Raw genomic sequence first — 15761 nt, 5'->3', positions numbered from 1 at the left:
ATTTCCACTCACTTATTATAAGAGTATCCTCTCAAATAAAATAGAAAAAACAACACACACACTCACACAAACAAATAGGTATTAGCACAAACTGACATAAAAATCGACCATACAAATCTAATAATTTCCATATGTAGCTTATATATATAGTGAATTCACTTGGTATTGTTTGTTTGAATCTTCCCATTGATGTTTACGACTGCTATTGATCAGTCTCTTATAGGCATATGTGCATACTGTGCGGATTGCCTCAATATAGCCTTAATTCACAAGCATGATAAATAAAGATGAATAGTGGTTTACAGTGGAATCTAGGACATGCGTTTCATCCTATTTGGGACTCGTCAGCTGGATGTAAGTGCATCTCAGAGTTAATGTTCACTCTGTGACTCGAACCCAGTACCTTTCGCCTCAAGAACCACCACGTTATCCACTCAGCTACTTATTCCTGACAACCATTTGCTTGTGCAATGGGCTGAAGCTTAATTTGCTAACTTGGATCTTCACATTGATGTTTACGATTGCAATGTGCGCAGTATACATATATGCCAATAAGAGACTGATCAGTTCTATTCACTAGTCAAAAGCATTCTAAATATTTTTCTATAAAAGTATCATTAGAAAGAGGTAATAATTGACATTGATTCTTGGAATCTTTTTTCAAAATGGAACTGAATGTTTCAATAAATTAGAATATATCGTATAGTCCTACCTACTTTTACTAAAATTATCAAGATGATAAGGAATTCAAACGAGTAACTCTTCATGTTAATAATGTATCTTATTATTCACATCCTCAACAGTACATCATCCTATATTTGAAAGTGTTCATGCTGATGATCCGATATCGACTGGATATAAGCTGACAATCAGTAAAATTAGAATAACTGTTTTGTTACATTTTGAAACTCTTCAGAAACTAAATCCCCCAAATGCCCTGGTACGGATGAGAGTGGGAAGACTCCTCTCTCCTTCTCCAAATGCTCTCACATGGCCACGCGTATATAGCCTCTGTCAGGGAAGTCCTACTCACTGCCTTCTCACAGTGGCATTACTGTTGTTTACCAAATTGAGAGGACGAAAATCCAATGTAAGGCGCTTTAAGTGGGTTGGTGGACACGGAATGTTCATCTAGGGGAGTTGGGAAAGCCTGATGGTGCACATGGACTGGCTCCAGTATTCTGCTGAAGGAACAAATGGCGTATGAATCAATCGTTGGTCACCGGCTACCATGGGACTGTATCTCCTTACGATGCTCCACTGCCTTTTGGATTATATTTTTGGGTCAAAGGCTCTGAGTGTGGCTCCTTGAGAGGACCACTTGCTTCAGTTTGGGCACCTGGACAGTATCACAGCCCTCACACAAATCAAATGAGATTTCTGTTGTGCATATATATCTGGTGCCCTCTTGTACCAATATTTATGTGTTTAAATAATAATAAGACACTAAAGTGATCTTGATTGACTTCAACTAATTATTATTAGGTTTAATATATGATTATGAATTAGTGTAGGCAAGTAAGATTTAGAGTTCGAGTCAGAAGTTAGCGTTTTCATTACGAACTAACACCAGTTATAATGCTATAATTCTATTGAGACAAAATGGGTCGATGGATTTCATATCAAGTATGCCCATAGAATTATGGTTCCACCATAACTAATTATGTTCACATCGAAGTACAATGTTTAATTTACCATAATACATTTATTTAAAACAATATCAAGTATAAAATTTGAATAAAGTTTGTATTTATGAATTTACGCGTACCTGCCAGAGCAACTACATTGGCTGAACATAAAGGAGGGCATATCTTAGATTTTCTTGAGCATGTTTCAAAAAGCCTGAGAACAAGAGGAAGAACAACTCTAAACCGTGCATTTACCAAACATCTCTTGGATATACGACATCAGTTCGATACATTGCAAACTTTTAAGGTGATATTAAAGACCAAATGTTATCATCTTAGTTATTGTATATATGTACTCCTTCAGCCGTTACTTAATTATGTAATAGATTTACAAATTTTTATTATATTCTTAAACACTGTCTAGTAAAGGAATTGATGGTAGGTGTTTAGTTTTCTTAGAGACTCGTCAGTGAAATGTTAGAAGTCAATCTCAAATATCAGAAATCGAAAAAATTCTAATCACTACAAATAATAACACTTTCGACTTAATATTTCAATATTTACCTAGATTCACTCCATTCATCTGTGTTAATTAATAATAACATTAATAACCAGTCGAGCTCCTCCGTTAGGAACAAAATTATTAGTTTCCATTTATGAAGGAGACAACAATCTATTTTCATAGTAAAATCTTGTATCACAAAAAGGTAAGTTTACTAATCGACGCATTTTTAGTTTTCATACATCAGTTCCTTTTTCAGTGACTCTAAAATGACGATGAACCATTGATCGATGCATTTTCCTACTTTGATATTTAAGATCAGAATTTTAAATGGATTTATGATTCCTATCAACAAACATGAAAATGCTCTTATAATCCCTGTGTCTTAAAGTAGATAAACTATTTTATGATCTTATATAGTTGAGATCATGAGTCAATTGAAGCTAAACCACCATGGAAAACCTGTAAGCAATGGACGGCCGTTTCGTCCTATGGTGGGACTCCTCAGCAGCGCGCAAATCGATATAACATTGTGATTATAGTCTAGTTTCTATTCAAAAATGTTACCAAAAATCACCTTGATCTTTTGGAGTCGTCAGATTTGAGATTTGACTAAGAGAAAACTGTTTTTTGGTCTAAAAATACGAAATTACAATCACAATTTCTAGGCTTCTTTCAATTTTAGAAATTTTTAACACATACAAATAATGGGTAGTAAATCATTCCTTCTGAAATTATCTTTTTATTTGAACTATTTTATTTCACTGAAAATAATCATCAACAAAAATGTTTGCAAAATTATTGTTCATAAACTGTCCAACATAATTCACCTCATCAGAGTGGAGGTTTGTAGAGATTGTAGTAATTCTAATAGTAGAATTCATCAGTCGATCTAAGCTAAACCACCATTGAAAACCTAAAAGCACTGGACGGATGTCTAGTCTTAGTATAGAACTCATCCAGAAGTATGCATCTACGACACCGCATGCAGGACTCAAACTTAGGACCTCCGGCCTTATGAGCGAACGCTTAACCTCTAGACCACTAAGTTGGCATCCAACAGTGTTTAATGTCTAACTTCGATCAATCCACAATATTGTGAAATCGTCCACCACTGTCTTCAGTGAGTAACTGCCTTACAACAGACACAGTTGAACTCCACTGGTCACGGCCTCTAACAAGAACTCCGGGAACTCCATCCTCAAGCTAGTCATTAGTAAGCACATGGTGATTATTACCATTGAAAACCTGGATTGTTGGTAGTAGATTCCAAAATTTACCAGATATCACTTGAGAATAAGATGTCATTAACAAACGTTTGTCAAAACGTTGTTTTTACTTTTACATTTTGTTGAACATATATGCTATTTCAGTCAGTTAACGAAAAGTTTTAAAATTATTCTTCGTTCACACTGTTCCAAAATTTAGTTTGTTACTTTTAGCTACTAAACATTTGTAAGTAGTATAATTATTACTGAAGATTCTATAGTGACGATGGAACAGAACACTATCGTCGATGTTGAGCGTAGTATCAAGATATTTCCAATAGGCTTCAATATACTCCCTAAAAGTTGTTCCTTGGTCTTTGTTACAGATTCAAATCTTCCTGGCTTATTTTACAAACAGAAGAAGCGTTGAAGACAAATTCTTCCCTAAAATGTAGTCTCATTATTACTAAAAATAACTACTCAGTAAAAGATCATCAATTATCAAACTTAAACGGTTTACCATTTGGTTTCTGTGATAATATCTGCATACCTACCAGGCCAATAATGATTCATGCCTCTTCTTCAACTTGAATAACTAGATCTAACTTCCACTGTAAAGGAAATAATGTAATACCAAACACATATACATCTTTTCATCATCATGCCTTCGCCATATTTCATAATATTCCTTTAATAATATATAATATCCAAACCTTTGCTTTAGTGTTCACTTTCTTCCCAAGTTTCAGATACAATGAACTGAATAATACCGAATAATATGCAATCAAATCCTTCCACCACTCTTAAATATTCATTTACTTAAAAATTTGCAATGTTTCTTAGTTGGTACTCATGGAAGAAGTCTAATAAGTAAAGTATCATCGTTAACTTCCACTATGTATATAAATAAACTATTTCATTCACTCTTCTCAAATACTAATGGCAAAATATCCTAGGGCATAGTTAAAGAAGGCATCGGTTGAATCAACAATATGACAATTCTACTCATTAGTCACACAATATAACCAAGATTTATATAAGCAAAGATGGATAATGACTAGCAGTGGAATCCAGGACGCGCGTTTCAACCTATTTGGGACTCGTCAACTGGATGGTTGGTGTTCACTCTGAGACTGAAGCCTAGTACCTTTCACTTCAAACGTCATCGCATTATCCACTCAGCTGCTGAGTGGACAGATGCAGATTCATTTTATATTGTTTGTTTGAATCTTCCAATTGATGTTTAGGACTGCAATTGATCAGTCTGTTATAGGCATATGTGCATTCTGTGAGGATTGCCTCGAGATTGCCTTAAGTCACAAGTATTATAAACAGAGATAGTTTGTGACTAACAGTGAAATCCAGGACTCCAGTTTCGTCCTATATATATATATATATATATATATATATATATATATGTTTGACTGCTGATATTTAGTTTTTAATTAAATCATTAAACTGTAGCATCTATAGTCGCATGATATGGCATATCCTAAATAATTATGTTTACCTATGTAATATACGCTTGATCAATCAATGACAAACTATGATTACGCAACCATATTTATTTATTTATTTGAACGCATAAACATTGGTACAAAGGGGCACCGAATACATATGTGCCACATAAGTCGCTTAATTTGTTTGTGGGCTGTAATACTACCCGGGTGACTAAACCGAAGCAGGTGGTTTTCTTAGAGGGCCACACTCTGAGCATTTGACCTAAAGGTCTAACCTGCAAGGCAGTGGAGCAACGTAAGAAGATGCAGTCTCATGGTAGCCGGTTACTAATAATTGGTTCGTACATTATTCGTCCCCCCAGGATCTTGGAGCGTATGTACACCATTGATTTGGAATCAGGGTTTTCCAACTCACGTAGATGGATCCTCCTCATCCCTCAACCCAGTTAAAGTGCTGGAAATTTGCTTTTCTTCCTCTCAATTTCGGAAACAACACTGGAGTCGTAAGAAGACAATGAATAGGACTTCCCTGATAGTCGCTGCATACGCGTAGCCATGTGAGAGTATTTCGAAAGAAAGCGTTGACTCTCCCGACCCTCGTTCGTACCAGGGTATTTCGGGGGGACAACTATATCCAACTATGAAATATAACAACACTATAATAATATACCATTTAATATTCATTGATAAAACTGACAATAATAAAGATGATTGATTATTGGAATTAAGTAATATAATTATACCCATTTAAGTAATATCATAATTTCTTAATATGTCCTTTAGATTCTGGTGGATATTTATTGATATCATATTGTGATAAACGTTCAATAACATTCAAAATTTCTTCTTTAGTTAACTTCTTCATTGTTAGATTAGCTTGACTTTCAAATGACCAACCATAATCATAACGATTAAAGCCAAGATATTTTCTAGCTAATGTTGATTCTATAGGAAGTTTGGATTGATTATAAGCGGTTAAATGTTCAATAATTTCTTGTAATTTTTTTGAATTACATTTCATAGATGAAATAGTATTTGGATAAGATGAAGTATTTGGTAGGTTTGGTAATTTTTCATTATTTAATCTATCAATTAAATTATCTATCTAAGAAATAAAAAAGAATATAGATATAGATAGATATTTGAAGGGGGGGGGGTTGTGGAGATTTTTAGTAATTTTATATAATTGAAATCATGAGTTAATTGAAACTAGATCGCCATGAAAAACCTGGAAGTACTGGACGGCCGTTTCGTTCTATTGTGGGACTCCTCAGTGGCAGTGCGCATCCACGATCCCGCCTTGCGAGATTCGCGAGATTAAAGATGAGAAAAACCATTGGTTATTGTTTGTGTTATATTGTGTGGCCTTACTTACTTACTTACCTACTTACTTACTTACTTACTTACTTACTTACTTACTTACTTACTTACTTACTTACTTACTTACTTACTTACTTACTTACTTACTTACTTACGCCTGTTACCCCTCGTCGAGGAGCATAGGCCACTCACCAGCATTCTCCATTCAACTCTGTCCCAAACAATACTTTCCAGTTCTTTCCAGTTAACATTCATTCTTTTCATATCTGCTTCTATTTTCCAGCGTAATGTGTTCATTGGCCTTCCTCTTTTCCGCTTCCCTTCAGGATTCCAAGTTAGCGATTGCCTCGTGATGCGATTCGGTGATTTCCTTAATGTATGTCCGATCCATTTTCAACGTCTTTCCCTAATTTTATCTTCAGCTGGAAGCTGGTTTATCCTCTCCCATAAAACGCTGTTGCTGATAGTATCCGCTCAGTGAATGTTGAGTATTTCGCGTAAACAACTGTTTATAAATACTTGTACATTCTTGACGATGAATGTAGTAGTTCTCCAAGTTTCAGCTCCATACAGTAGGAGTGAATGACTTGACGTTCGTATTGAAGATTCCGACTTTGAAGTTAGTTGGCAGTTTTTTCAGTCCCATATGGTCTTCAATCGTAGAAATGCTGCCTTTGCTTTGCCAATCCTCGCCTTTACATCTAAATCAGATCCTCCTTGTTTATCAACTATGCTTCCCAGGTACGTGAATGTTTCCACCTCTTCCAGAGTTTCTCCATCAAGTGTGACTGGGTTGATGTTTCCCGTGTTGTATTTGAGGATCTTGCTTTTTTCTTTGTGTATGTTGAGGCCTATTGATGCAGAGGCTGCTGCTACATTTGTTGTTTTCGTCTGTATTTGTTCGTATATATGAGATAGGAGGGCTAAGTTATCTGCGAAGTCCAAATCGTCTAATTGGTTCTGAGATGTCCATTGTATTCCGTGTTTCCCCTCTGATGTCGAAGTCTTCATAACCCAATCAATCACCAGAAGAAAGAGAAAGGGTGAGAGTAGACAGCTTTGTCTGACTGCTGTCCTTGTTGGAAATGCATTTGTCAGCTATCCTCCATGCACCAGTTCGCACTGTAGTCCGTTGTATGAGTTCCGGATAATGTTGACAATCTTTTGAGGAACTTCATAATGTCGAGGAAGTTTCCATAATGTTCTCCGGTCCACACCGTTAAACACCTTCTCATAGTCAATGAAGTTGATGTATAGTGACGAATTCCACTCAACTGATAGCTCAACGATGACCCGTAGTGTCGCAATTCTGTCTGTGTGGCCTGAGTGTCCTGTTTAATATATCACGTGATAAGACCGCCGATTGGAGAGGAGTGATTTTATTGATCGGACTGATGATACACAAAATTTGTGCGAGCAGTCTAGAGCACTTGTCGGTTCCGTTATCTGCCTAACCTAGTTTGCCTAAATGATTTTATTGTGAAGTCAAATCTAGTAGTGGGTAATTGAGAGGTAAGTTATTATTATTATTATTATTATTATTATTATTAATGAATATGATGGCGAAACTATAATCTATGGACAAACCAATCAGATTTAGGATAACGAGTCTCGGATTTTGACACGAAATTCTTTCATTTATTTGGTTAAACAGCATTTCAGCATTATAGCTGATGTCAGTTCGTGATGAAAACCCTAAATCTAATTCCTAACCCTAATCATCAACTGTAAATCATAATCCTTATTCTTCAAACTGCTTTATAACCCTCATTGAGCCATAGTAAGTAGGTGGACATTCTCATAGTCACTTTGGTGTCACTCAAAAGTCGTCCATAAATTATAGTTACACCAATATCATTCATTCAGCCTTGAATTTGAGCAACACTACTTACAATTTTCTAATATCTGATTAAGAAATCTTTTAAATTTAGTAACTATGACATCAAATCCAAAAACTTTAGGTCTCATATGAAGCGAATGATTCTTACCTACCGAATGTATTCAAATTGCAGTGTTTAGATGTTTTATCCCGAAGTGAATTATGAATGGTAACTTTGAGAACTATCTATGGACCAATATGATATGTATATTTCTTATTGTATACTTGTTAAGTAACTTAACTATTCATATTTTATGTTCCTTTTATTATAAGCTTTATTTTGACCCATAGACTATTACTGTACGATTTACCATTCCTGAGTTATCCCCAGTCTACTAATTACTGTTCCCCATATCCACAGCCACATTTGGCTAAATCTTGTCCAAATGTTATTTTCCATTTTATGATACGATGTGGTCTGTTTGGTTTGTATATAAACCCAGTATGTTTGAAATACACGATTCTTACCTCACAGTCTGGGATTTGTGTTCTGAACTCAACAAACAGGGCTAGACATGGAGAAGGACCGATAAGTACTCTAGACTGCTTGTATGGGTTTATGTGTTATTGGTCTGGTCGATAAATCACTGTTCTCTAATTGCCGATATCATTACGTAATATATTAAAAGGGCACAAGGGCACAACTTATAACACAGATTATCATATTCATTTGTTATTATATATTAGTTCTTTCTTTTAAGAATAACTTCAACAAAAAGTTTCTGACTTATATTTCTGATTAGTCCCTATCGCTTTAAGTTCACTTACCTTGTTATGTGTCTCATGGTCATTAAGTGCTACTGACAAAGTTGTTCCTTATCGATTTCTTTACAGAATCTAAAGTAATTTCCAAAGTCCTATCTTCTTTATTAATGTAATGATTATTAATGTTGAAGTAATGTTGTATGGTAGATATCCGGTCTACTCAAGTTCCTATTCCTTGTGCTATATTATAGAAATCCTCAATCATTCATAGATAGAATTCATTGTAGGTCAACCAGAAACTCTAACAGACATAATCATTCTTTTCAAGACTTAACACAATTATACGAATTGAAGTAGAATAATTCATCTAACCTGAATTCTCAACCTCAAGTTGAGTTTTTTTAACTTAAGCATTATTAATCAGAAGGGGTTTTGTGGAGATCTCAGTATTTTTTCATAGTTGAAATCACGAGCCAATTGAAGCTGGACCACTATGGAAAACCTGGAAGCACTGGACGGCCGTTTCGTTATATTAGGGGACTCCTCATTATTTCTGTAAAAACTGTCTTAAAACTGGAATAATTTCTACAAACTGGCCTAGCAAGAAAACAATGATAATAACTGTGCTGTTTTCCGCGATTGAATTCAATTAAGATATACACTTCCTAAGGTACACTAAACTCTCTAAGCAAATGAGAAGACTATAGTTGGTATAAAGGTTTAACTACCAAACTGAATTATCATTTACACAAATCATAAGTAGAGATGTGATTATCCTTCCCATTCAAACAAGGAAATGTAGACTGAGACTTTCAGTAGGTGCATTAGTGACTTCTTTTAAAACTGTCTCTCATTAGTAATGTTTAACTCATCCTCTAATCTTGAAATAGCATGTAGGCATGAGGATTTGATGCCTATAGACTTAACAATCCTATCAAACAAGGTTTATCTGTAGGGAAAAAAGAAAATGTGATGTTCATTGGAAAGATTCTAAAGAATAACCGTGAGACAATCGCTTATATTAACTAAATTTAACATCTGATCAACAATGAGGTTCCTTTAAGGATTCTTTAATTAGATCCCCCCTAGCTCGAAACCATGAACTTTACTCAATTCTTCTCCAAATTTTGTTATATCATTATTTCTGAATTATCTAATCTTCTGGATTCTCCATGTCCCTTTCTTTTTTCTCTTTCCAAATTAATTTTGCTGGATTATACTCCTTTAATAACATTTTCAAACCCTAATCTTTCCGATTACTGCTTATACTTTTACTACTTCTACCACTATGGGATTTGAATCCACAACTGCATCTCTGTGCTAATGTAGTATGAATGAAATATTTTAGAAAGTAGTTCATCTTTTAAAATTAAACAAATAATCAGGATTGGGTTGCATTGGCACCTGAAGCACGGATACAGAAGTCTCGTCTAGCTTTCGCCAACTTGCGTCATTTATGGAGTAGGCGAGATATCCGTCTAGCAACCAAAGGACGGGTTTACTGCTCAGCAGTTCGTTTCGTCCTACTTTATGGCAGTGAAACATGGCCGGTAAGAGTAGAGGATATTCGTATGTTACTAGTATTCGATCATAGGTGTCTTCAAAGCATTACTAGTATATCCTGGGACCACCAAGTAAGTAATGCAGTTGTTGGGAAAAGGGTACTAGGTAAGGTTGGCAAATCGATTGATGAAGTACTGAAACTTGATCAGTTGAGATGGCTGGGACATGTGTTACGTATACCCCATCACCGACTGCCCCGACGTGCAATGTTTCATGGTGTAGGAGTAGGTTGGAAGAAAGCTAGGGGCGGCCAGACCAAAACGTGGCACAAATCCATGAAGTCACTGACAAGTGGGCTGAGTCATGTTGGTAGGTGTAGACTACTTGGTTGGGATTCGCGAGATGATAGCAACCGATGGTTAAAGACCTTGAATGACATGGCTCAAAATCGTTTGCAATGGCGAAGTTGCATCCACTCTTTGTGTTCTACCAAATTCTAATCCTCTGAATTCCTCATGTCTTTATCCTTTTTCTCTTTCCAAATTTATTTCACTGGATTATACTCCTTCAATAACATCTTCAAACCCTAATCTTTCACATAATGCTTATACTCTTACTACTTTTACTACTATGGGATTTGAATCGACAATTGCATCTCTGTGCCAATGTAGTATGGCAACTCGAACTGATGTATGTACGTACGTACGAAGTCCTACGCTGTGACTGACCAACTGATTGACTGATTTCTGCATTATATTAAAATAATCTCCAATGAAAAGAAACGTTATTCATATTACCTCTGTTTGAGTTAATTTTTTAGATTCATTATTGAAATATTTTCTATGTGGATATTCATATCTACCATAACCTAAATAAATTTTTTCACTATTTGATTCAGGCGGTCCAATTGTTTTATCATAGTTTGTTAAACGTTCAATAATTTTATTGATTTTTTGGGGGGATAATTTTGTTTTCTTGAATGAGTTATGACTTGGATTGGATTGATGTAGAATACTGGATGAATATTCTTTCTAAAATATATAAGAATAAATATGGATAATCTGAGTTAAGATATGATATGTGAGGGATTGTTGGGAATCAATCAAAGAACTAATCGTAGAAAGATACTTACTTACTTACTTACTTACGCCTGTTACTCCCAATGGAGCATAGGCCGCTGACCAGTATACTCCAACCCACTCTGTTCTGCCCTTTCCTTTCTAGTTCTATCCAGTTTTTGTTCATTCTTCTCATGTCTGTACCTATTTCTCGGCGTAATGTGTTCTTTGGTCTTCCTCTTCTCCTTTGGCCTTCAGTATTCCATGTGAGGGCTTGCCTTGTGATGCAGTTGGGTGATTTCCTCAAAGTGTGCCCAATCCACTTCTAGAGCTTCTTCCTGATTTCTTCCTCCATTGGAATCTGGTTTGTTGCCTCCCACAGTAACTTGTTGCTGATAGTGTCTGGCCATCTGATCCGAAGTATCTTGAGTAGACAACTGTTAATAAACACTTGTATCTTCTGGATAATGGCTTTCGTAGTTCTCCACGTTTCCGCCACATACAGTAGAACTGTCTTCACATTTGTATTGAAAATTCTAACCTTGGTGTTGGTTGACAATTGTTTTGAGCTCCAGATGTTCTTCAGTTGTAGGTAAGCTGCTCTTGCTTTGCCGATCCGCGCCCTCACATCTGCATCTGATCCACCGTGTTCATCAATGATGCTGCCCAGATATGTAAAGGTTTCCACATTCTCCAAAGCTTCTCCGTCAAGTGTAATTTGATTGGTGCATGTTGTATTGTATCGGACAAACTTGCTTTTCCCTTTGTTTATATTGAGACCGACTACTACTGTGGTTGCTGCTACACTGATCGTTTTCTCCTGCATTTGTTGTTGCGTTTGTGATAGAAGAGCCAGATCATCTGCAAAGTCTAAATCGTCAAGCTGCATAATGCCTGTCCACTGTATCCCGTGCTTTCCTCCAGATGTCGACGCCTTCATGATCCAGTCGATCACCAGGAGAAAGAGAAAGAGTGAGAGTAAGCAACCTTGCCTAACACCGGTCTTTACTTCAAACGAGTCGGTGAGTTGTCCTCCATGGACGATTTGGCAGTTTAGTCCATCATAGGAGTTTCGTATGATATTAACTAACTTTTGAGGCACGCCGTAGTGTCGAAGAAGCCTCCATAGTGTCGTCCTGTTCCCGCTATCAAATGCCTTCTCGTAGTCAATGAAGTTAGTGTAGAGTGATGAATTCCATTCGATTGATTGTTCCAGAAAAAAATTATTCAAACCACATATTGTACTTACTAAAAATAAGTAACTTAAGCTATATTTAATAATTTTTCCAATAATGTAGATAGGCATTATTTATCTATTTTTCAGTTTTGAGCTACCATTTTATTTATCATATTTTATTTCACAAATTTAATCCTTCTATCTGCAAAATAATCTTTGATATTTAGTCTTTCTTGAAGAAATAATTTTAATATAATTTCGATATACTTACGAATAATCTTGTTCATTTCATACCGTAGAATTGAAGTCATAAAACAATTGGGGTAATGTAGGTTTGTCACAGCCTTCCACTTAACTATTCGAGTATGTAAGGGCGTATATCTGTATCTATATCCATATCCTTATATGTGAATATATATATGTACATATCAGTCAGTCAGTAAGTTAGTCACAAGGAAGAATCTATACGTATGTACATCGGTTCAAGTTTCAATACCCCATTAGCAGATGTAAATATACATCAGGCAGTTTTAAGCGTGGATGAAGCCCTCAATGAGACAGATCACCTCCTTTTAAAAATAAACATTATGAATAGGATAAACCTGAAATATCTGCTTAAAAGAACAGCGTTTCATGAAGTATTAGCAATGAGAAATTGTGAAAAACACTTCGGGTAACTGAGAAAGAAATCTTCATTTAACACTTACATTTGTTCATATTATGTGTTCAAGATATTCTCAGGTAATGTTCGATACCGAAACAATACTACAAAGAACTTTCATCCAGGTAAACAAATAACATGTTCACTGAAAGTGAGGGTTGGTGGAAATACCCACAATCACACAAAAAAATGTTCTTTATTTGAGTCATCTGTTGTAATTTAATTATCAATAATAATTACATGGAATACTAACAGTAGCAAAGAACTACGCGAACAATGACAGTAAGAATGAAAAATCAATCAAATTAACACCAATACAAACGTCAAGACAATCCTACTGTAAGGAGCTGATACGTGGAGAACTACTACATCCATCGTCAAGAAGGTACAAGTATTTTTTACAATTGTCTACGCAAAATACTCAACATTCACTGACCGGATACTATCAATAACAGCGTTTTATGGGAGAGGGAAAACCAACTTCCAGTTGAAGAGGAAATTCGGAAACGATGTTGGAAATGGATCGGACATACATTAAGGAAATCACCAATGTGCATTACAAGGCAATCCCTAACTTGGAATCCTGAAGAGAAGCAGAAAAGAGGAAGGTCAAAGAATACATTACGTCGGGAAATAGAAGTAGATATGAAAAGGATGAATGTTGACTGGGACGAACTAGAAAGGAAGGATCAGGACAGAGTTGGATGGAGAATTCTGGTGAGCGGCCTATGCTCCTCGACGAGGGGTAACAGGCGTAAGTAAGTAAGTAAGTATATCATACTGATATGTGTTGTGTTGATTGTGACCACCAAATTTAAAAATTTCTCATATTTCGCTTGTGGTTGTTGAAGAAGTCATTTTAATTCAAAGATATCTTTCATCATAATATAATAGTGGGTTCGAGTCCTTCGTACAGGATTATGGGTGTTCAGTGCTAAGGAGTCCAATACTAAGACAAGACGGCCGTCCAGTGCTTCCGGGTCTTCAGTGATGGTGTAATAATGATCGGTTCATGATCTCATTTAAGACTCAGCAATCTCGTTAGTGAATTACTGCGAGATGATTTCCTTCACTTCAAATGGTAAGTTATGACTGGTGGACTTAACCCTAGCGATGAGTGGAAAGATCGTAGTTGATGGCATTTGATGATTGTCAAATCATATCATGAGTTAATTAAAGTTGAAATATTGACCATAGGGTTCTAATTTAACAGTCTAAAGATTAAGCGCAAATCTCAGGGATCCTAAGTCTGTTATTTCTTAGGATTATAGCTATTAACAGATTACAAGTTTCATACTAGTAAGAAACACTTTTAAGTTTATTGTTTGGCATCAAATTAATTATCTAGATGGTATCAACTAAAGATGGATATCCACTTAACATTTAATATAAACATTTCTCGTCCTCAATTTTCCATATGTTACTGATACAAACAGTTAAACACATTCAACAATAACAATCCTATCATCATATATGTTTATAGATTATAACAGTTTACTTTTAAAAGTATAATTTTATTAATAAATTTGTCTCATTCTTCTGATAATGATCATATACTCACTAGTGATTGGCTCCATGAGGTATTTCCTGGAGTTCTAGTGAGAAGCAGTAACTAGTGGAGTTCAACCACGTCTGTTGGGAGATATCAACTCACTGAAGACATTGATGAATGGTTGCTAAATTTCGTGGACTAGTTGATGTTAGACATTAACACCGTTGAATGCCGGCTCAGTGGTCTATCGGTTAAGCGCTCGCTTGAGAGACTGGTAGATCCTGGGCTCGAATCTCACGAGGCGGGATCGTGGATGAGCACTGCTGAGGAGTCCCACAATAGGATGAAACAGCCGTCCTGTGTTTCTAGGTTTTTCATAGTGGTCTAGTTTCAATTGACTCATGATTTCAACCATATAAAATTACTAAAATCCCCACAAAACCTCCTTCTGATAATTCTTAATTATTTTATTAACTTGTACTTATACTTGGAACAGTATTGATATGAATGTACCAGTGACTTAATCATATGATCGAGTGAATCTGTATATAGAATGATTATTTCGTTAGTAATATGAAAAAGTGCAAGTTTAAACCACTTGTCACATGAATTATATAACTATGTTTACATAAACAAAATTCAAACATACCATGGCAACAAAATGAATTTGATGATGAAGTGATTTTCGTATTCATTGTATTTCATATGAGAGGGCGAGGAAGAAAAAGAAAGAAAGAGTGAGATAGGGAATTTATGTGGAGTGAATAGAAGTGAATGATAGTTGATTCAGTGAATTATACGATTCAGTATTGAAAGTGTGATGTACAACCAATTTGATATGGTTAGTAGCGACGAAAACAACAAATGTTAGCAACAGCCTCTGCATCAATAGACCTAAACATACACAAAGGAAAAAGCAAGATTCTCAAATTCAACACGGAGAACATCAAGTCGATCACACTTGATGGCGAAAATCTGGAAGAGGTGGAAACATTCACTTACTTGGGAAGCATCGTTGGTAAACAAGGAGGATCGGATGCAGATATAAAGGTGAGGATTGGCAAAGCAAGGGCAACATTTCTACGATTGATGAACATATGGAACTCAAAACAACTCTCAACAAACTTCAAAGTCGGAATCTTCAATACGAACGTCAAGTCATTCACTC

The 15761-nt window shown here is 35.7% G+C and overlaps 1 protein-coding gene across 1 annotated transcript; it reads right to left on the bottom strand.

Annotated features, from left to right (window-relative positions):
• Nucleotides 1-5555: 5555 nt before the first annotated feature.
• Nucleotides 5556-15245, bottom strand: Smp_126430 (hypothetical protein; the record flags this gene model as incomplete). Its single annotated transcript, XM_018795166.1, has 3 exons — nucleotides 5556-5903; nucleotides 11003-11236; nucleotides 15243-15245. The coding sequence occupies 3 exons, from the start codon at nucleotides 15243-15245 to the stop codon at nucleotides 5556-5558; spliced, it is 585 nt and encodes a 194-aa protein (XP_018649505.1).
• Nucleotides 15246-15761: the final 516 nt, after the last annotated feature.

This window comes from Schistosoma mansoni, chromosome 1 (assembly GCF_000237925.1).
Source record: "Schistosoma mansoni strain Puerto Rico chromosome 1, complete genome".
In the NCBI taxonomy this organism is placed as follows: Eukaryota; Metazoa; Platyhelminthes; class Trematoda; order Strigeidida; family Schistosomatidae; genus Schistosoma; species Schistosoma mansoni.
The sequence above is the reverse complement of the archived record's forward strand: the minus strand, read 5'-3'. Positions and strand labels throughout refer to the sequence as shown.